The sequence below is a fragment of the Silurus meridionalis genome, chromosome 4 (assembly GCF_014805685.1).
Source record: "Silurus meridionalis isolate SWU-2019-XX chromosome 4, ASM1480568v1, whole genome shotgun sequence".
Taxonomy (NCBI): Eukaryota; Metazoa; Chordata; class Actinopteri; order Siluriformes; family Siluridae; genus Silurus; species Silurus meridionalis.
The window spans coordinates 23754064-23775863 of NC_060887.1; the positions used below are offsets into that span (position 1 = coordinate 23754064).

Genomic DNA, 21800 nt, shown 5'->3' on the forward strand with positions numbered 1-21800 from the left:
TGTACTTATTTTTCCCACATAGGGAAAAAGAAGAGGTGGATGGACATGGAAAATGACTGTAGCCAGTATGCTCTTATTCTGTTATAGCCTATCTACCTCAAGTTTTGTCACGGTGCGATGCGTTTCAGTTTACCACAGATCTATTGTGAGCTGTTTTAAATAACAATAAAATAAGCATTTCCAGCTACAACAGTCATACACTTAATGTTGTTTATTTTAATAAATTTTATTGTTGTTGTTTAGTTTTTTTTGCGCCATTCTATGTTAACTTTAGAGAGTGTTGTGTGTTAAACACATATTGCACTTTTCTTCATTCTGATAATTGATGTAAACTGATGGTCTTGACCAGTATCTGCATAATTTTATGAATTATGCTGCTGCCATATGAATGATTGATTAAATAATATATACAAAGTCTGAGAGCACACTGAAAATCGGGGTTTTAAAATATTCAGTATGTTAACTTCTGCCTACATGCTTGCCTACAAGGCCAAAAATGGTCTAACACCATCTAACCTCAGAGACCTCATCACATCTCGCATTGCACCATGCTGTCTGAGATCCCCCAGCACTGCTCAACTGGTACCACCTTGTCTCAGAATGAGAGGTAAGTATACTTCAAGGCTCTTCTCTGTTCTTGCACCGAGGTGGTGGAATGAACTTCCCCTAGATGTCCAAACAGCGGAGTCCCTGGCTATCATTAAGCGACGGTTGAAGACCTACCTCTTCCTGAAACACTTAATTTAGCACTTTCCAAGTTTGCTTTGTAAAAATCAAGAGTTGTGGTCTGGTTTATCTTAAGTTTGTTATATAGCGTACCAGTGTAGATTTATTCATTGCTAGTGACTTAAAGCACTTTTGTACGTCACTCTGGGCGTCTTCTAAATGCCACAAATGTAAATACTAATAACGAGAGGTGGATAAAGTTTAAAAACTATGCATATATAAAAACTAATGGATAGAGATGCAGTTACTGTTGCATCTACATTTTCTAAAGCTCAAGTAAAACACTTTACTGTTACTTGGAGTTTTGATTAATTAAAGCAGGCCTTTCCTTTTCTCTCCATGTATAGACCTCATGTTACTTCAAACTTTCATCTGTGCCTAAAAGAGCTTTTCAAAGCTGGAACCACAGGATGAGCACAGTTATACAGAGTGGCTCATAAATCAATCTCACTGAAAAGGGAGTTGATTTTAAATACCTTTCACTAGCACAAATGGAATAGTAAGTGACAGAACAAAGTGAGGCAATTAACTATGCTTTCCTAAAAGAGTGAATATGGCCATTCATCATTTATTGAAATGATGGTTGTGTAGAAGAGTACTATAAATGGAAAGAACAGAATATATTACCAAGCTGAATGCATTGAGGAAGTGTACCTGGGATACTCATTGTGAGCAAGTGGACTTTTAGGTACATTTAATAGGGAAGTAGGGATCTAGCTAGGTTTTACTAATCTTGCAATAACTTTAAACATTTATCATTGTAAACATTATTACCAATAGACAGAATGTGTGTGACACTGGATGTGCATTATTTTATTTAGGTATTGGTTAGGGTTTATTCTATATATTTCTTATTACAATAAACCTTTCACAAGCACTTTAACTTTTATTATTATTATTATTATTATTATTATTAATAATACTTTGGCTGACAAATGAGAAATGTGTGTCATAACAAATCTTCTTTTGGATTCTATTGGCATGTGAATAATCTCTAAGTAATAAAACTATCCATAATAATAATAATGCATTTTAAATTATTAAAATAGTGTACGCACAAAATAAAACAATAAGCATTCTAACCAGAGCAGCATGATGGCAAATTGGGAAGGTCAAACACGTGCAGGCATGCAGATTGCAAATTTGCCCGTATACCTGAGCTATTTCTATCCATCACCATGGTCTAGTTAGGTCCATTAACTACTGAGCTACATTCTGATGTTGAGTCAGTAATAACAGTGATCAAATGATAGCACACTATAAATATAAACAGTCCTTAAACCCTTGTTTTGTTTTACAGACAGACCTATAGTCATTTTCTATATTCCTCACAATTTCTCCCCTCCCACACAGATGTCTCTTAGTAAAAAGGTTAAAAAGGGGGAGATATATAATTTAGATTGCCTTCTGCTAACCTCCCAGCTAGTGCTACTGACCTGTGGTAAGAAGGAAATCAATAGTCAATTCAATTTTGCAGCCTGCCTGTGACAGGTACTAGATAGGACTACATTGGATGCTTGTAAGGAGGAGGACTGTGGGTCCAAGCCATCTTGCTTCACTGCCCTTAAGACAGATGTAAAGTGTACAGTGCCATCGCCCTATTGCCTAATATAGTTTTGCCGGCGGATCCAGCACTTTATGGGTTTTCAAGTAGCTCTACTGGTAATTTCTTTAAGTGAAACTAGACCTAAGGGTGTGCTTTATCCTGGATGGGGTTATATCTAAGTAGTAAAGTTCTATAAACAGAGGTTTAATTTAAGTCTATTAAACTTCAGCACATGGTGATTGAAGAATAATGAAGTTTGTGAAGTCGGTTTATTGGATCTCAAGCTATTAAAAATTATTTTGAATTAGCAATCACAATCCAAAAGAGTCATGCAGTGAATTTCTATTAAGTAAATTATTATGAATGCTAGCCAATGGTTTTGTTTGAATAGGTTGACACCTCTAAATTTATGAAAGAATAAAAAAGTTAATTTTAATACAAGGATAAATATGCTCAAGTTGCTGGATAAGCTGCAGGCTCCAAGTTCACAAAGTATGCAGTATATTAAATTAATTAATGCTGATTAGCACAGAGATGGCAGAGAATGTGTCAGTGTTACCCTAATCAGACAATGTACTTGTATTAGCATATAGTCTCCTTTTCTGTTCCCCTTCAGCAGTGGGACTTTAGTCATTTTATTTTATGTATTTTTTAGTTACAGTTTTCCAATTAGCTGTTGTGTTTCAGAATGTCAGAGTGAAAATATAGTGGATAAAATGCTGAATCGGAGGACACGAATTTAAACACCTCACAATAGAAAATTTTTCTAATTTAATGAGCTAATAAGCATAATTTAACAAGTGGGATGTGATACCCTGGAGGATAAAGGAACATTTAACACATTTCACAGAGTATGATTCCGTTTAACAGAACTCACTTTTTGTGCTCCTACACCCTAGTGTCCTTAACCACAGATCCTAATGCTTGCAACATTTCCTGTTTTTGGGGTTTTTTTTTTGCATAGCTTTGCCAATTTCTTCTTGCAAAGGTAGTGTTCATAAGAGGCCTGGCATGGAATGTAACCTTAGAACCTTCTGAGACCATGTAGGTAAAATATAATTGAAATGGTGTTGCAGAAAATGATGAACAATGAACTCCTGATCCCTAGTGGTGTGCTGGTAAGAATTGTATATAAATTAGGCATATATGTATATATATTTTTTTCATGTTAACCAAATCAAATAATGAATGCAGGCCTTTTTTACCACTGTCTCTTAAATAAATAGCTCTGTTTCTTCAACAAATCAGATTTTAAATTCGCCTCACAGAGCAGCTAGCTGGTCCAGAACAGCGTCAGCATTTTTTTCTGATTGGTTGGTCAGAGGGAAACTGAACAGCCAGGTTCGACTGGCAAAACACGTGTGTAGCTCTGCACACATTAATACATCAGAGTTAGACTTTTTTTACATCTACAGAGGAAGAGAAATTGATTTGGTCGTGGACATACTTAAAAATAAATTTTCCAAAAAAGCTAGGCATCAAAAGGAGAGGTCGGCCAACCCTTAAGCTATCTAGCTTGTCTCAGCCTGGGAAAGGGTTTATTCTCCACTTCCAGACCAGTGAATACGAGTGGTACCACTGGCTTACAGCCTCTGAGGAGCGGTGGAAATTATGAGTATTCATCTCTGGTGAGTGGGTTGTATTTTATTTACATTTTTATGTTTTTGTAATGTTATTCGACAAATATTGATTCTGAACTGCTCCAGATGATGTACGTGACACAGTTGCGGTTGTAGTGTAGAGGTTAGGAGTCTTAACTAGGTTTCTTGTTTTAGTAAAATGGTATTCACCCTTCATATGCGAAATGCCTCTTTCTCTGTAATGCCACGTGTTGTTATATGTGTTTTTGTATAGTATTGATGGTTTCTATAATCGCGACGTGATAGTGGTGGTAATGGAGGTGGAATAAGTCGGGTAAGTCCTCACAAACAAAGTTCATGAAAAGATAAACGTAAGACAATTACTGCATGGTGAGCCTGATTAACCTTGATTAATCCAAAGTTTTAAACAGGTGCAGAGATTATTTGATGTGACCTATTAAGGTGCAATGGCTGATTGGAAACATTGTCTCTTGTCATAACACTAGCAAAATTATAAAAGTGCTATTAATGCTTTTCCAATTGTCCACTGACCAGTTTCAGTGAACTTGTGCCCACTGCAGCATAAGATTGTGATGTTCTATATTAATCATAATAATCATAAGATGTTCTAAGCTGAAAAGAGTGAAACCAGATAGGGTTTTCTGCTGTTGTGGCCCATCCTCCTCAAGTTTTGCCATGTTGCAAATTCTGAGATGCTTTTCTGCTAACTAGTGTTGTGATGAGTTTCAGATTTTCTGTCAGCATGAACCAGTCTGACCTTTCTCATTAACACAGCATTTTTTCCATCAGAATTGTCTTATTGGTTTATTTTTTTTACCATTCTGCCTAACCTTTACAGACTGTGAATAAAACAGTGTGTGAATATCCCAGGAGATAATTTCTGACATACTCACCACAGTCCTGTTTAGGAACAACAACCAATCAGTGAGATCAAATTTTCTCAGTTTTCACACTTGATTAACATGAACTGAAGCACTTGACCTGTATCTGCATAATTTGATGCATTGCTCTGCTGCCACTTGCAAGAATGGTTGCAGGAATTAGCATTTTTTTCTAATAAAATGGCCAGTGACATGTACACACTATATTTTACTATACTATACATCCTATATGTTTAATTTTAAGATGTCACTTTTTGTGCTACTTATTTTATATACTATATTTTATATACTACTTTATTTTATCTTACATATAAAATGGTGAATCACTCAGAAATGCTATATATTTAGCCTTGTTTGGGTAATGGATATTAATTTCCCACTTTTGTATTTGTAAACATACAAGACAAGAATTTGCTTTGCTTTTTTGCTTTGTAAACTAGAGAAAAGTATTGTGTGGCATTGTAAAGCAAATTGTTTTATTAAATTCAAATGAATATTAAGCATTTAATAAAAATACATATAGTTACACAGAGCTATGCAACAAAATAATTCAAGGCAACAAAATGATTAATTCTAAACACCAACAATAGTATACAAATATTAATAAAATTAGTTACAATGCCTATAAAAAATCTTTTTAAATCTAAAAACTATATATTTCCTTCTTTTTATATTTTGGCTGTAATAGTTTCCCTCTGACCAAGCAATCAGAGAACGGATTATATATATATAATATATATATATAGAGAGAGAGAGAGAGAGAGAGAGAGAGAGGGGGGGGGGTGGGGATAGATAGATAGATAGATAGATAGATAGATAGATAGATAGATAGATAGATAGATAGATAGATAGATAGATAGATAGATTCATGTTTGGAGGGGGGATGGTTGTGTGTGTGTGTGTGTGTGTGTGTGTGTGTGTGTGTGTGTGTGTGTGTGTGTGTGTGTGTGTGTGATTCAATCTCTGTGAGTCATTTTAAGGATTTGGTTCTCCTTTTTTTCCTAAAATCATGTGATCTCTCTTGATAAATGTGCAACCATTCAACTACACTAGTCTGGCACAAACAGAGATTACAAAGTGCAATCAAATTAGTCTGATAGCATCTGTATGTTCTAAGAGACTATAAAAGCTCCCAGTCCTTGCCGCCTTATGTGGTGAGTGTTCTTTTGTGATTACATTTCTATATCTCTATATGTCTTGTATGAAACCAGTTTTTTAAAGAAGAAAAAAAAAAGAGTTATTTTCAGCAATTCCAACTTAATACAAATGCGGGATTATTTACATATTCTATACCTCTTTTTGTTGGTTTGTTTTGTTTTTTAACACACCATATATGGCATTTTACAATTCATTTAAATCATGGTATTAAGTGCTTTGTACTGTATTTTTTTTATATTTTTGTGTCACAAGTTATTGGTTGAATTTTAAAACCAATTTTTAACATAACATCTATATTATTTATTAGAACTACATTATTAACTAGATTTATCATTGTAAAGGTATTTTATATGTAACAGTTTCAACAATTTAAGTTGCCAAGGCGGATGTGAGAGATTTAGTTTTTCAAACGTAGTTCTTCTTTTTACTTTGTCTTCTTCAGTTATTGCACAATGGCATACACAGATTGCAAAATTGTCTGAATCTGTTTTGGGGGTTTTTAGTTTTCAAAACTAATATGAAAAGCAATGCAAGAAAAAGAAAAGAAAAGGAAAGGAAAAAATCAAAAAAAGAAAAAAAAAGAAAAGAAAGCAAATAATCGAAAAAATAGAAAAAAAAGAGAAGTGTGATAACAAGAGAGTGTTTCCTGTAAGATTATTTCTTAATCAAGTACACAGTGTTCTAAGACATTTGGGCCAGCAGTAAGAGTAACAGATAACACATTACTTCCAGTGTGGTGGAGCAGAGAATAAAAAAGAAATACGTAAAACCTCACTAGTTAAAATCACTAGGCAGTTACTAAACAACTTCGAAATCTGACTGTATTACTTCTTATTTTCACCGAACACATTTAATGGAAACAAATAAATCAATTTGTGGCAACAGAGACGCAAAAAACAGTGCAGCTATATGTAAGTCATTTGTTATGTTTTGCCATATTCACATTATTAATAAATGCGTGCAGGCAAATTGAGAGAGAAAAAAACATAAGCAACACTGTGTTTTTTTTTAATGGAAAATGAGAAATTGGCAGTCTCATTTGTGTTCGCAAGCACATTAAATCATTGTGCTGGAGCAAGATGCCAGGCAGTCATTAAAAAAAATATATAAATTACTACAAATATAATAGCTGCTTTCTCCTCAGATGGCTAAAAAGCACATTTAGGAGCCAGAGGCAATTAGCCCCTGCAATTGGTGAATTCTCTGTAAAGCGAGTGCTGAGAAGTGAAGGCCTTTATGGGAGCCAGTGATAAGAAAAGAATTGAGTGTAACTTCAATAGTCTGTATCTTTTTAACATTCACACATGCATACAAACACAACCAGAGAAAGAACGCATTATCTGACTACCATCGGGCTTATGTGAGCTACAGTCCACCAGTTGTACCTTGCTGGGGGTTGAAAATAAATGAAATGATTATTTTACCTGGCTTTATGATGTGTGATTGACTTCTTTACCATTATGTCAAGTGGCATTATTCAGTATTTCATTTAGTTATTTTATAATAAAATAAGTTATATTACACAAATAAGCAAAACTAATGAGGGAGAAAAGACAGCAGACTGTAAGAGAGGGTCGCAATATGTTGCACAACAAGCTGACATTTCCTGACATTGGCCCCTGTGACTCAGGATAGAGCTAACGGTACACCACAAAACAGCCGATAGAGAAGAAGAAACACGTTGAAGAAAAGAAAGCTAGTAAGTCTAATTTTGTGTAGTCTTTTTTGTTTTAGAAAGATCACCCTGTCTAACAGAAATGGAAGCAAATGAATCCTACTTACATGCTAACATGTCCTAAGAAACTCGTTCAAAGGTATGTGCATATTTTTGTATTCATGTTCTATTCATTATCCATCAGGGTTTTAGCTAGTAGACAGATAATAACTTTTCTACTTCAGTAGCTGTGCCTCATTAAATCAACTTTTCTCTTTTAAAGTCTAATGCATCACTCCTCAGACAGGTGGGTCAAGTTTATGAAGGATTTAAATCTTTAACGTAAAGCAATGAAGATAATGTAGAGAATATAGTAAATGACACCAATTTTTTTTTTGGATGTCTTACAGATTCCTTCCATCATGTCTCTGCAATGGACCACAGTACATGCTGTGCTCTGGACTATTCTGTATTTGTTCACAAAAAGTAAGAGAGGTTTTTTAATACATTTGAAGTCAGTGGGCTATAAGCTTTGTTCCAGAAAGCATTTTATTCAAACAATTAAAACCAATTTGATTGATGAAATAAAAGTTAAATAAATGGATTAAATGAATTAAATAGTTTACATTTATTCAATTAAATTTGGGTAATACAGATGTGTATGTAAGTGTGTGTGTGTGTGTGTGTGTGTGTGTGTGTGTGTGTGTGCGTGTGCGTGCGTGCGTGCGTGCGTGCATGTGTGCGTATGTGTGTGTTTGGGTTTTACATTTAATATTTAATTTTTTAAAGATATGATCTACGTAACTGTTCTGCTTATTTCAGCACACTTTAACAAATGTCTTTATTCCTTCCATCCTTCATTCATTCACCTTTATATGTGGAATTGTCAGAATTTTCTTTTTTTAAAATACATTTCTAAAGCTGGAAATAAAATGCTACAGAATCAATAGCAATAGCGTTAGCCGCTAACCAGGAAGTGGCTAGCGGCTAACACTAGCGCTATGGATTCAAGATTGAATATTTTTTATTTGTCACAAACATAGTTATACAGTAATCACCCGCTTTACTGTGGTTCGAATCTTGCGCCCCCGGTTCATTGCGGAATTGCATTTGCCACGTAACTTTGTTTAGCTGATTTTCCCGGTCTCTCGCGGATAGCATAATGGACCAAAAAACTTATAGGGAATAGTTTTTATGGCGTTATAGGTTGATATAATAAAATTTATTCATTAATATATAATTATTTATTATAAAATGAAGTAAAATGTTAATACAGTACAGTATTGGTGTATACATAAAATGGCATTTTTGGAGTGGCGTCCATTTATCGCGGTTTTTCGTTTATCTCGGGTGGTTTTAGAACGTAACCACCACGATAAACGGGGGATTACTGTATACCGGACACATCTTGCAGTGAAATTAAAAGTTGAAAATCTTAAACGTTAAATACCTAGCGGTAGCAACTAGCCCCTTCCTGGTTGCTCCTCAAATGTTAACCATACTGCTGATTAATATAATTTGTCTAGTCTAGCTGGTAAACTGAAAGATGCTTTCACAAGATTGCGCTGACCTATTTCACCATGAGTTTTGAAATAGCCCAGTTGTTGAGAAGTAGGATTGCAATGCTGTGTTTCACAAGGTCTGGTGTGGGAATTTTATTGTTATTGCATGATTTTCACTTTCATATCTTTTTAATATGGATATTATGCGACCACAGTGTTAGTACTCTTTGTATAATATATGTATCTACTTGCGAAAATGTCTCATATGTGCCTTTTGTGTATCTTATTCCCTAAAGATGTCAGAGCATCACCATGTGCTGAGGTAAACAGCTCATCAACAGTGGTTCCTCTTGGCTCAGCAGTCAGTGCTTCCTGTTACATCAAAAAAGAGTGTACACTAACACAAACCTCAGGTTATTTTATTAAATGGAAAAGAAACGCTCAGTTTATCCACCGTAGTAATGCCAGTCAGAAGAATGTATATGACGTCTACATAACCAACCTTACTGACATGCAAAATGTGCTGGAATGTTTTGTCTGCGATTATGATACCTGCAACATTGTGGGCGCCGTGGAGATCAGAGCAGGGTGTAAGGACTTTTACTTTGTGCTATATATACATATATTATTTGTTTATGCATTATATTAGGGAGAGATGGTACAATGATAACTTTTTAAAAAATATTTAATTGAAGCTAAATTACACAGGGTTTACATATTACAATTGTTACAATTGTGGTTTTTTTTGCATATATGAACTGAGTTTAATTTTTGAGCATGTAATGGAAAAATTATTATAATTAATAATTTTATAATTTATCTTTGTAAACCAATAAGGCACAAATATTTCCAGCATGCTTTTCAGACAGATGCCGAAAAGTGATGAATATGCTCTTAAAAGTAGTGTAAGATGCATGTGTGCATATTGGAATATTATAATATTGACAATACAATAGGGTTACAGTTGTGTTACTATTGTACCAACTCTCCCCTACTTACTTATGTGGCCTATACTGAGTTAAACATAAACTGAGAACACACACTTTTGGTTAAAAAAAACTTTATTTTACAAATAGCAATCTTTTTGAAAATGTATTTTACCATTCTACTATCCATTTAACTAAATATTAAGCTGATATTCAAATTGGTATAGAAACTTCATATTCATTTTATGATGCACTTTTGCACCACAATTTAGTTGTGTGGTGTAATTTAATAAGGTGTCTCATTTCTGTTTATAATCCTGTTTATTTTTGAAGATCCTCCATCCGTCCCACAGAACTTGACTTGCTTAATAAATCTAAATGAATCCCCTACAACTCTGGAGTGCACTTGGCTCCATGGTAAAAAAACTTCTGACATTCCAACAAATTACACCTTGTACACAGAATTCAGGTAGCTATATAAAGTACTCAATTCTAATTACTAAATGTGCTATTGATTATAATATATAGTACACTGATTTGTTTGAATGCTATCACTGACAGATGATACATGTCTGTTTTATTTAGAGATGTATCAAATAAATTGCAACGGTTCGCCTTTGTTCCACCACCTGATGAGAATTTCTTCAGGGTTCCACGTTTTGGCTTTACTTTGTTTTATGAAATGCAAGTTTATGTGGTAGCAATGAATGCCCTTGGTCAGACCACATCCAAACTCCTAGTGATGGATCCAATGATAACAGGTTAGAAATTATCTTCTGTGCACTACACAAATGAACAAAAACAAGGCACGGGACAGTTTTGAACAAGTTACAAGGGGAATTCTGTGTAAAATAGATCAAAAAAACATTTAGCCTAGAATTAATTTTATGTTGTTTCATTCTCTGTGTTTTGCTTATAGCTAAGCTGGATGCTCCTGTGATTCAAGGGGTTGGAACACAAACATTTGGATGCCTTGAATACAAATGGAGTCTCTCACCTACTCAGAAGTGGATAAAAAAGACATTAAATATAGAGATCAAATTTAAACCTGTGAATAACAAGATTTTCAGTGAAGAAAAGGTTACAAATCTTTACTCTATAAAACTACTTACACACAGTTTTGGCTTTTTAAAATTACTCCACATTGATTCCATGCAATAAACTTTTCCATATTTTAACACTTCCAATCGTCTAAAAATGCCAACATGTTTGCCTGATATGTTTATTTAACTCTTCAACAGTTTAATTATAGACCTGATAAGAAAGTTAAGGTGTGTGGTCTGCTTCATGGCATGAGCTACGAATCACAGATGAGGGTAAGGTATCAGAGCAGCCCATGGAGCGAGTGGAGTAACACTACCGTGGCTACTACACCCATGAAAGGTACTGAGAATTGACTTGTATTTTTTTTATAGTCATTATATCATTTGTTTGTAGCATACTGTATATCCACTAATAAGCCAGCTACCTGACAGTAGCATGTAGCTAATGTAATTACCTGGCAAGTATAGCAGATGTGTGGACTTAATGACATTTTATCCAGAATACTACCAAAGTGTAGAAAGTACAATGTTCCAATGGTAGCTGGGGGTAAATTATGTTGCTCAGTATACACTTCATAGTTTTTATGTCATATTTTATTTCATTAATAAATATAGTAGTTTCTAAATATGATGTGTTAACCCAGGACCAGCTTGCATTGAGTATGTGGCAGATAAATCCACTACTGATCATGAATATGAAGTTTGGAAAGCTTTACCAGAACATGGACTAAAATTCATGTTGCTTGAAAAAAAAAAAGAAAGAAGAAATACCATTTGAAATTTAAAACAGACAATTTACATTCAGATTGATGAAAATAGTTGATTTATGGAAAACTTCTAATCGCCTTAAACAAACACATCTCTGTAGTTCATGGTAAAATGGATAGGCTAGCAATTTTTACATTTTGACATCTGTAATGCAGCACATAACATGTTTAGGTTTTTATTTTTTTAAGTTAAATAATGGAAATTAATTATTTCTAACCTTCAAACCTTAAACCACAAATTCTTGAAGTATCACTGATAGCATTGTTTTAGTTTCTTCCTATGCAAGTAGATTAGAAAAGAGAGAAAGTTTAATTTAATCACAAAACTATATTGCATTTATACTAGGTTGCTTTAATGTTATACCGAAAAGGTCATTTGCACTTCCTTGGTGTTAGACTTCTTTTGTAAAAAGTTCACTCAGATACTGCGGTGCGAGACTGTTAAGTGCGTTATACGTCAGTAGTGCTATTTTATGATCATTGTGAGATTTGATAGGGAGCCAGTGTAGACTGATTAAAACAGGAGTGATGTGGTTATATTGTCTAGATCAAATTTACACTCTTGCTGCTGCATTTTGAACTAACTGTAGCTTATTTTTGCACTTCGAACACCCAGACAGTAAAGTGTTACAGTAGTCAAAGCTGGATGTAACAAAAGCATGAACTATTTTTTCTGCATCCTGTAACATTATATTTCTAATTTTAGCAATATTTCTAAGGTGAAAGAAGGCGATCCTGGTAATGTTATTCACATAAGCCTCAAAGGAAAGACTAGGGACAATAATCACACCAAGGTTTTGGACTGCTGTACACACTGAGACACAAAGACCATCCAGAGATTCTACATAATTGGAAAGTTCAAACCAAACTTCTAGCTGCATGTGGTCCTAGAAAAAGTACTTCTGTCTTATCCTAGTTGAGCAGAAGGAAGTAATCAAGCTTCCACTGTTTAATGTCCTTTACACACTCCTCACGTTATTAAGCTGATCTCTCTCATCTGGCTTTGCTGAAATATACAACTGTGTATCATCAGCATAGCAATGGAAGCGAATACCATGTTTATGTATATTCACCCAAAGGCAGCATATAAAAAGAGAAAAGCAGTGGGCCTAAGACAGATCCCTGTGAAACACTAAACTTTACCTCAGAGAGTATGGAGAACACACCATTTACATCAACAAACTGCTAGTATTCAGTCAGACCTAAGCCAGGAGAGAGCTGTTCCCCTTAATTCCAACAACATTCTCTAGTTTAGCAAGGAGGATAGTGTCAAAAGCTGCACTAAGGTTGAGCTAAACAATTCCAGGTTCTGTTTTAACACCACAAATGAATGTTTGTCATATCAACTATCCGCAAAATTGGCCACAACTTATATAATATAATTATAAATCTCTCTTTTGACTTATCAAATTTGCACATATTATGCACACTGTAAATTATTTAGAGTGCAGTATGTGTCAATGAGAATGGCCTATGCTATAGAGTCTCTAAAAGCTTTACTTTATCACCAGTGCAAATAAGAGCCTTGATGTGCTGAATCGAGTGCTCTCTTTTCAGCTCCCACTGGCCGGCTAGTCACATGGCTGAAGCTACAGAAGCCAGAAAGCAGGAATCCAACCGCACAGCTGTTTTGGAAGGTGAGAACTCAACAAATACAACACCTCACAAGCTGTGAGAGATTGTCTAATAAAGACTCTCTGTACGCATCAATTTTTAGCAACTTTTAGTTGCTTTAGGTTTTTAGCAGCTACAGTGATATTGTCTCCTGTATTAGTGGTGTCATTATGGCATTACTAAATTACTAAATACAGTTGAAATATTGAATGTATTTATTCTTAAGTTTTATTCTGACAATTCTCTACTTAATGTTAATGTAAAACTTTGCACTCTCTCAGCCATCTTTGCAGTTTCGGCCCAACAGCATGAATGTATCTTACACTGTATCACTAATCGGAGAATTTACAAAGAAGAAAGAAACTGTGTGTGTCACAGATCAGCAACACTGCTCTTTCCAGATACATGCAAAGGTCAAGAAGGTCTACCTAACCACCTTGAATGAAGCAGGGAAATCCCACCCTACTGAAGTGGCAGTGTACAGACGAAGAGGTAGGAACAGCTTCTAGACAGAGAGCTTTTTGTCAAGCTAGCATTTTCATTATAATAATGTAGAGAAGAAGCAAATGATTTCAAATGTATTAATTATAAATCATTGTTGATTTGATATGATTTTCAGGACTGGATCCTGTCTCTTTTTTTAACGTACTTCCACAATCTGAGGAGTCTTTGATGGCCAACTGGAAAAGCACGGATAACTCAGTCATTAGTGCATATGTGCTGGAGTGGAAAGCATTATGTGGGATGAAACAGAATCATGTCTCTTTTGAAATTGTTGACAGAAATCAGACCAGAATGGTAGCATCCGGTACAGTATACATTCAAAGCATCATACAGGTGTTTCTCTTAATCACAAAGAATGGTTGTTTATTAACCTGAAATGCTAACCTGAAATGTAACTTTCTATTTTAGGTCTTGAGCCTTATATGCCTTATGAAATTTCAGTGTATCCAAAGTATGGCGGTGGTATTGGTCGACCCTACAGCAGTGTGGTATACACAAAACAAAAAGGTTCATTTTTATAAAAAGAATTATACAAATTATTAAATGATAAAATGATAAAAGACAGAAACATTATGAGAAATATATAGTTTTTCTAATGATACAAGACTTCCCTCTAGTGTTCTTTCCAAGCATTAGCAGCAGACACAACTACTAATTTTAAATATCATAGCCATAATCATAATAATGAGCTGCACTTATCATGGTTGTTCTTCATGATCACAGCCCCTTCCACTTCTCCAAAACTGGACACTGGACAAATCACACCTACTTTTATAGAACTTTACTGGGATGAAATCCCACTGGAGCAGAGGAATGGAATCATTACTGGCTATAAGATTTTCTACAGAGATGAGAAAAACAACACAGGAGGTTTGCTATTTAAAATTTCATTTCCAACTGCTTTTTGCTTAATGCAAAAAAAATTTCCTTCTCTAATTCTTGTCCGTCTCATCTAGTTAAAGACACTGAGAGCACAATCAGGCATGTGGTGCTCAAAGATCTCTATCCTTTCACCGTCTATGAAATCTTCCTGATGACTAGCACAAATGGTGGCAGTGTGAATGGGTCCATTGTAAAAGTGAAAACTGCATCTATTGGTATTGATTAACAAATATTTTATTAGAATATTATTTTACAAGATGATAACAAGGCTGTTAATAACCTCGTGTTTTGCTTTTGTTCTGTTTTCAGATGCCTTCGAGATTGTTCTGATTGTCATTCCAGCATGTGTTGGATTGACACTTTTCTTCTTTGGTGTGTTTACCTGTTTTATCAAACAAAAGTGGTGAGTCAGCACAAAAAAAACATATTGATTAGTTATTTTATCATTTTCAAGAATTTATTTGAGAATACTCCACCATTTTTCCTTAAAGGATGAAGAAGTATTTGTGGCCAGTGATTCCAGACCCTGCCAACAGCAATATTAAAAAGTGGGCAACAGCTGATTCTTTGGAAGTATGTCCAGTTTGTTTTTTGTAAACAATACAGAATAGGGTAGCAATTGTTTTATTTTATTACATTAATTTCTTTTCATGGTGTTATTAAGAAAAAACTACAAAACTGCTTGTATATCTCAATTTTATAGTAACTGTATATCTCAAATAATTTTATTTAACCACATATGAAAGTTATTGCTTGTTCCTATTATGCAGTTTGTCAAGATAATCTATATTTTTTGCCAGTTCTGTTATAGTATAACTATTTTTCTACAATATCATGCATGAAATGTTTCATCCCTGTCAATCCTTTTAATCCTTTAAACATTTATAAAAGGAGTCATTTGTGTCAGCAAACAGGTGATGGGAACTCATTTAAAAATCATGAAATGTAATTATACATGGTTAAAAGCCTTACATGTAATTTATTAATACATTTTAAAAAATGGTTAATTGGCCATTAACAAGGATTTGAATAATCCCTCTGTAGGCTTTTAAAAAAAGAATCACACATCCCATGCTGATTGAATTTCCTTTAACACCACTCCAATTGTTTTATTCCTTACTTGTCATACAGTCAATTTAATCAATGTTATTCAACATGTCTGTAATATAGATAATGATTTGTGATTGTTTTTCCCACAAAGTGCATGCAGCCCTTTAAAGAGGACAAGGACCCTATGATCGTGTATCTCTCTAACATCAGTATTCTGAGTCTGCCTGAGAAAGAGATGTTGAAAGGAGACGAGAACATCAAGATCAACAATTGGCCATATAATGGCAAAAGTGTGGATGCTGGCCACAATGAGCCATCCCATGATTCTGAATCATTTGAGTTAGAGCAGCAAAGTGAGTCTGTGCCTTATGCTACAGTTGTCTTTGCTGAGCCATATCGACGCCAGCCAGTCTCTCCACCGGTCTACCTGCGCTCAGAGTCCACACAACCACTATTGGCAGAAGAAGAACCTTCCAGTCCTCGTCAGTATGAGAAAATTACCAACCAGGTCAATCTTGCTGATGTACACCACTTTTCATCCTTTAACAAGAATCTCAGTGTTAAAGAAGAAAATGCTTCACTTTGGGTGGATTTCCCTATGCTCAGGTGTTTGGAAATGAACAGCAAGTCTTAAATTCAATGTGTTCATAAACAGCTATAATACAATGGTTAATTTCTTTCTCAGCTTGGAGCGGTGAAATATTATGACTTTTGTTTTGTAATTTTTTTTCCCTTTGAGACAGAGTCATATATTGCTGCAGTCTGTGACCTTGTGGTCCTACTCTTAGCAAGTATAATATTAACTATTACCAATAAATAAACCCACCATCTTATTCACATTGTAATATCTGAGGGAATAATATACACATGACAAGAGTAAGATTTGGTTAGAAAGACAAACACTGTCACTGTTAGAGCATTGTCACTTTTGTACATGATGGATTTTATTGGCCAGCAGTTCAATCTGTTCATGCACTGACCTATAAAATGTGTAAATCTAATGATTTAATAATCCAAATTAATTTTGAGTGAAGCATAATTAAGTTTGCCGACTGTGACATGCTGCAAAATGAAGGCATAATTTACACAAGGCATTTCATGATTTAGAGGTTATACTTGATTGGGTTTGGGTTACTCTGTGCTTTCATTTTCTTGTGAAGAAAGATTTAATCACATTTTCTGTTCCAAATTGCCACAAAAATGTCAAGTTCACTCAATCTTGACAGTCACTGGTCCTAATGAATAGTGAAGTAGTATGGTAATGTGTAGAAGAATTTGCTATTGGATGTAAAATTTTTATTATTATTATTACTTGAAAATTCTTGAATTGACAAAGAAATAACTTTACAGAATGTGTTATTGTTCTGATGTCCATTTCTCTGTTCTGATTTCTGAAGCATTATAAGTAACAGCACTTTTTTTTAGCTGCTACAGCTGTGAAGTAGCTAATGGCTCTGAAAAGATTTAGCTGTCTGTCCTTGTAAAGTGTTGACTCGGTACATTTACTTTTTTGGCTGATTGTCTTTCTTCAAAGCAACTTATAATTGCGCATGATACAAATTGAGCAGTTAGTGTTTAAGGGCTTTGTGGCTGACCAGAGAACATTCGGAGGAAACTGAACTTGAATTCATAAATCAAACAGTATCCCAAATTCTTAACCATTTAACAACATTCACCAAGCCAAAAAAGATATGGTCAATATTACAATTTTTGAAAGTGTATGTTGTATGAATTAATGAAGTAACATTTGGTGCTCATCAAGGCTCTGTACTAGGGTCTCTTCTGGTTTCATTTGCATTTACATTTGGGAGATACATCTACATTTATGGAATTACTTTCCATTTTTATGCTGATGTCATAATACTTTATATTTTGTTGTTGTTATTGATGATTTTGTTGTTAAGCCAAGTGAAATGATACAACTTTATAATATTATAATTATTATTATTATCATTCAATGTTTTTATTTTCTTATATTTCATAATGATAAGAAAACTAAAACTTCCTGTCTTCCAGTGTCCAACCTAATCTGTGTGTGACACAATTCTTCTTGTTTACTAATTTGTCAGGATGAAAATCTGGTGGTTGTTACTGTTGATTTTTTCTATTTCAGTTAAAAATACCAAGAGAAAAATTACTGGATATTCAGATACTGTAAGTTAGGGCATGCCCACAGCACAGTTTAAACAATGAAATAAGGTAGAGCCTTACTGGAATTTTGTTCTTAAAATTAATTTTATTTGACTCTAAGTTTTATCAGGGTTTGAATCACTCTTAATTTAGCATTTCTACTTTTTGGGTTTTTTTCATTTTGCTCACATTTTTTTATTGTGTTCCTTTTTTTGTATGCTGATTATGTAAAAGTGCTACTTATATAGTCACAAATACTAGATAATAAAAATTAATTCAGATAGTTTAAACATAACCTACTCTGGATTTAAAAAATAGATAAATATAATGAATAAACTAAACAAAAAACAGGAGTTGTGTATTGTTGAGTTGTGTTTTTCAAGTATATCGGTCACTTGACCAGCCTATCCCCACTCATATAACCTCTAAGGTTTACCAATGATTACCATCTGAATATTGAAAAATACTACATTTTGAGATTTTTGGTAATGAAACATATTCACAATAACTTAGTGTCTGCATGTTTTAGGTTTATAACTTAAGGTGCATAAAGTGGGGGTCAAGCACCGGTTTTTGAATGGAGAATAGGGAATAAGTATTATAATAATAATAATAATAATAATAATAATAATAAATACATATTTTGTCTTCATTCTCTATGTTGAGTTTAGTTTAATAATAAACATACAATTGCATAAAGCATTAATACTTGTCCATGCTCATTTTTATTTAATTTAAGGAACATTTATAACAGATAAAAATAATTTTGCGCTTAATCGTTATTAAATATTACATTTTAATCGATTGACATTCCCAATTTATATATATATATATATATATATATATATATATATATATATATATATATATATATATATATATATATATATATATATAAACTGGTGAGCAATTCCAGCTGCAGTGTGGAAACGATTGCCCATTGAGATCCTCCGCAGTATCCTGTCCTCGCTTGTATTTGTCTTTCGTGGACAACCAGCCTTCTTGGTGGACTTGAATAAGTTTGGGATGTTGTAAAGATTCAATGTTCTTGAAATCACAGATTTGGAACGACCAACTTGTCTTGCTATGGCTGATAGGGTCATCCCTTTGGCCTTCATCTGGACAACCTGCTGCAGGAGGCTTTCAGTCACTTTAGAACGACCCACCATTATCACCGTCAGTGAAACTGAAAGTTAGGCTGCCAGTTTAATAGGGGTTGACAGATAATCAAGGAAATTAGCACCAGGTACCAGATTAACACCAATAACTGGGAGGTATCTGAAAGTGTTCTCTAATTTTGATCAGTGTGTTTTCTGCAAAATAATGTTTTTTTTTGGAAATGCCTTAGTTATTTTGTGGAAAAAGTGTTCTGGTAGCATGTTATAGACAGGACAAAAACTCCTTCAACTGGTTAGCAGTGAAAATGACATTATTTCAGAAATGTTCAATTGTTTCTCTAATTGCCAGTGTGTGTGTATATATATATATATATATATATATAGTCAGAGAGTGCACTAGTCAGAGTTCGCAAATCACACGCAGATAGCAAACTGCACAAGCTTAAAATCTTTTCATTCCACAATGGCTGACAGTGTAGAGGAAATTGATTTTGTTGGACATTTACCAGACAGAATTTTCAAGAACAGCTGGACATTATCAGGAAATATCAGCCAAAACCAGTACAAAACAGTTGTTAAGGTTTTTAATGAAACATTTATACTTTTGGCATTTTCTTTCTTGTAGAATTTGCACAAAGAACACAGAATTTCCTTCATTACAAATCCTCAGGAAAACCACAATGCCCAGAACTAAATGCAAAGAAATGCACAGAAAACTAGGAGTTAATTTATGAGGTTAGTATTAATGCTTTTGCTAGAGTGCAGATGAAACTATGCTCATTGGACACCATCCAAGATGGTGACGAGTCTGCATATCTGCAGAAGGTGGAGCGGCTGGAGCTATGATGCAATCAGTACAACTTAGAGCTAAACACAAACAAAACTGTGGAGATGATTGTGGACTTTAGGAAACACCCCTCAACACTACTCCCCCTCACAATATCCAACAGCCCTGTGTCATCTGTGGAGACCTTCAATTTTCTGAGAGCCACCATTTCCCAATACCTGAAATGGGAGTCCAACATAAACTCCATTCTGAAAAAGGCCCAGCAAAGGATGTACTATCTATGCCAACTGAGGAAATATGGTCTGCCACAGGAGCTGTTGATACAGTTTTACACTGCAGTCATTGAATCCATCCTGTACACCTTCATCAGCGTCTGGTTCAAAGCAACAACAAAACAGGACAGGAACAGAACTATGAAAAACAGTAAAAACAGTTACAGTTAGTTATATATCTGTCATATAGTGTAGATTGTGGTCTTATTTAATCTGTATTGTCTGTATAGTCTTTTATATTCTGTATTGTCTTGTCTATAAGCTAAATGTATAGTGTTATTTATGCCTGTACTGTTGAGAGTCACCAACAACTGGAACCAAATTCCTTGTGTGTTAACACATTTAGCCAATAAACCTAATTCGGATTTGGAGATGATGCATATGGCACAGCATCAGCTGCAGTAAAAGAAGTTGTTGCATTGTGATGTTGAATGTTATACTGTGTTTCTATATAGCATCGATGGTTCTAAGAGGTGTGAAATGAACAGCCTGCCACAGATCGATCTATCTATCTATCTATCTATCTATCTATCTATCTATCTATCTATCTATCTATCTATCTATCTATCTATCTATCTATCTATCTAACTAACTAACTAACTAACTAACTAACTAATTTTTGTCCGTGGCTCTAGGACCATAGGTTTATTGCTTGACTTCGCCCCCTGGTGGAACAACAAGGACCAGCTCATTGAGTCTTTTAAGACGACTTTAAAATTATTATCAATATATAAATTCTAAATTCATTTGGACTGTTTTTACCTTTATTCGGCTGGACATGAATCAACTTTCGGATCGGATATTTAGCATCCATAGGTTTTTCAAGTGCGAAAATGTCGAAATATTAAATTCTGCGATACCTCCTCTTCTTCTTCTTTCGGCTGCTCCCATTAGGGGTCGCCACAGCGGATCATCTGTCTCCATACCACCCTGTCCTCTACATCTGCCTCTTTTACACCAACTACCTGCATGTCTTCCCTCACCACATCCATGAACCTCCTCCTTGGCCTTCCTCTTTTCCTCCTACCTGGTGGCTCCATCCTCAGCATTCTTCTACCAATATAATTCATGTCCCTCCTCTGCACATGTCCAAACCATCTCAATCTTGCCTCCCTCACCTTTCCACCAAAACATCCTACATGCGCTGTCCCTCTAATAAACTCATTTCTAATCTTATCCATCCTCGTCACTCCCAATGAAAACCTCAACATCTTCAGCTCTGCTACCTCCAGCTCCATCTCCTGTCTCTTACTCAATGCCACTGTCTCTAATCCATACAACATCGCAGGTCTTACCACAGTCCTATAAACTTTCCCTTTCATTTTTGCAGATACCCTACTATCACAAATCACTCCTGTCACTCTTCTCCACCCACTCCACCCTGCCTGCACTCTTTTCTTCACTTCTCTAACACACTCTCCATTACTTTGCACTGTTGACCCCAGGTACCTGAATTCCTCCACCTTCTCCAGCTCTTCTCCCTGCAACCGCACCACACCACTGCCCTCCCTCTCATTCACACACATGTATTCTGTTTTACTCCTACTGACTTTCATTCCCCTTCTCTCCAGCGCATATCTCCACCTCTCCAGGCTCTTCTCAACCTGCTCCCTACTCTCACAACAAATCACAATATCAT

At 34.9% G+C, this 21800-nt stretch overlaps 1 protein-coding gene across 6 annotated transcripts; it reads left to right on the forward strand.

Annotated features, from left to right (window-relative positions):
• Positions 1-3681: 3681 nt before the first annotated feature.
• csf3r (colony stimulating factor 3 receptor (granulocyte)) lies at positions 3682-18337 on the forward strand. Of its 6 annotated transcripts, none has more exons than XM_046847963.1 (18): positions 5785-5908; positions 7632-7726; positions 7850-7873; positions 7977-8052; positions 9365-9658; positions 10328-10463; positions 10580-10755; positions 10914-11074; positions 11236-11377; positions 13362-13441; positions 13700-13910; positions 14038-14226; positions 14331-14429; positions 14646-14792; positions 14879-15019; positions 15114-15207; positions 15296-15377; positions 16006-18337. In XM_046847963.1, exons 4-18 carry the CDS (start codon positions 7989-7991, stop codon positions 16486-16488), a joined length of 2499 nt encoding a protein of 832 aa, XP_046703919.1. In that variant the 5' UTR covers positions 5785-5908; positions 7632-7726; positions 7850-7873; positions 7977-7988; the 3' UTR covers positions 16489-18337. The 6 variants fall into 6 exon arrangements, with proteins under 6 accessions (XP_046703916.1, XP_046703919.1, XP_046703913.1 ...); XM_046847957.1 differs by having other exon boundaries at positions 7647-7726; XM_046847960.1 differs by lacking the exons at positions 5785-5908; positions 7850-7873 and adding an exon at positions 3682-3900 and having other exon boundaries at positions 7647-7726.
• The last annotated feature ends 3463 nt before the right edge of the window (positions 18338-21800 follow it).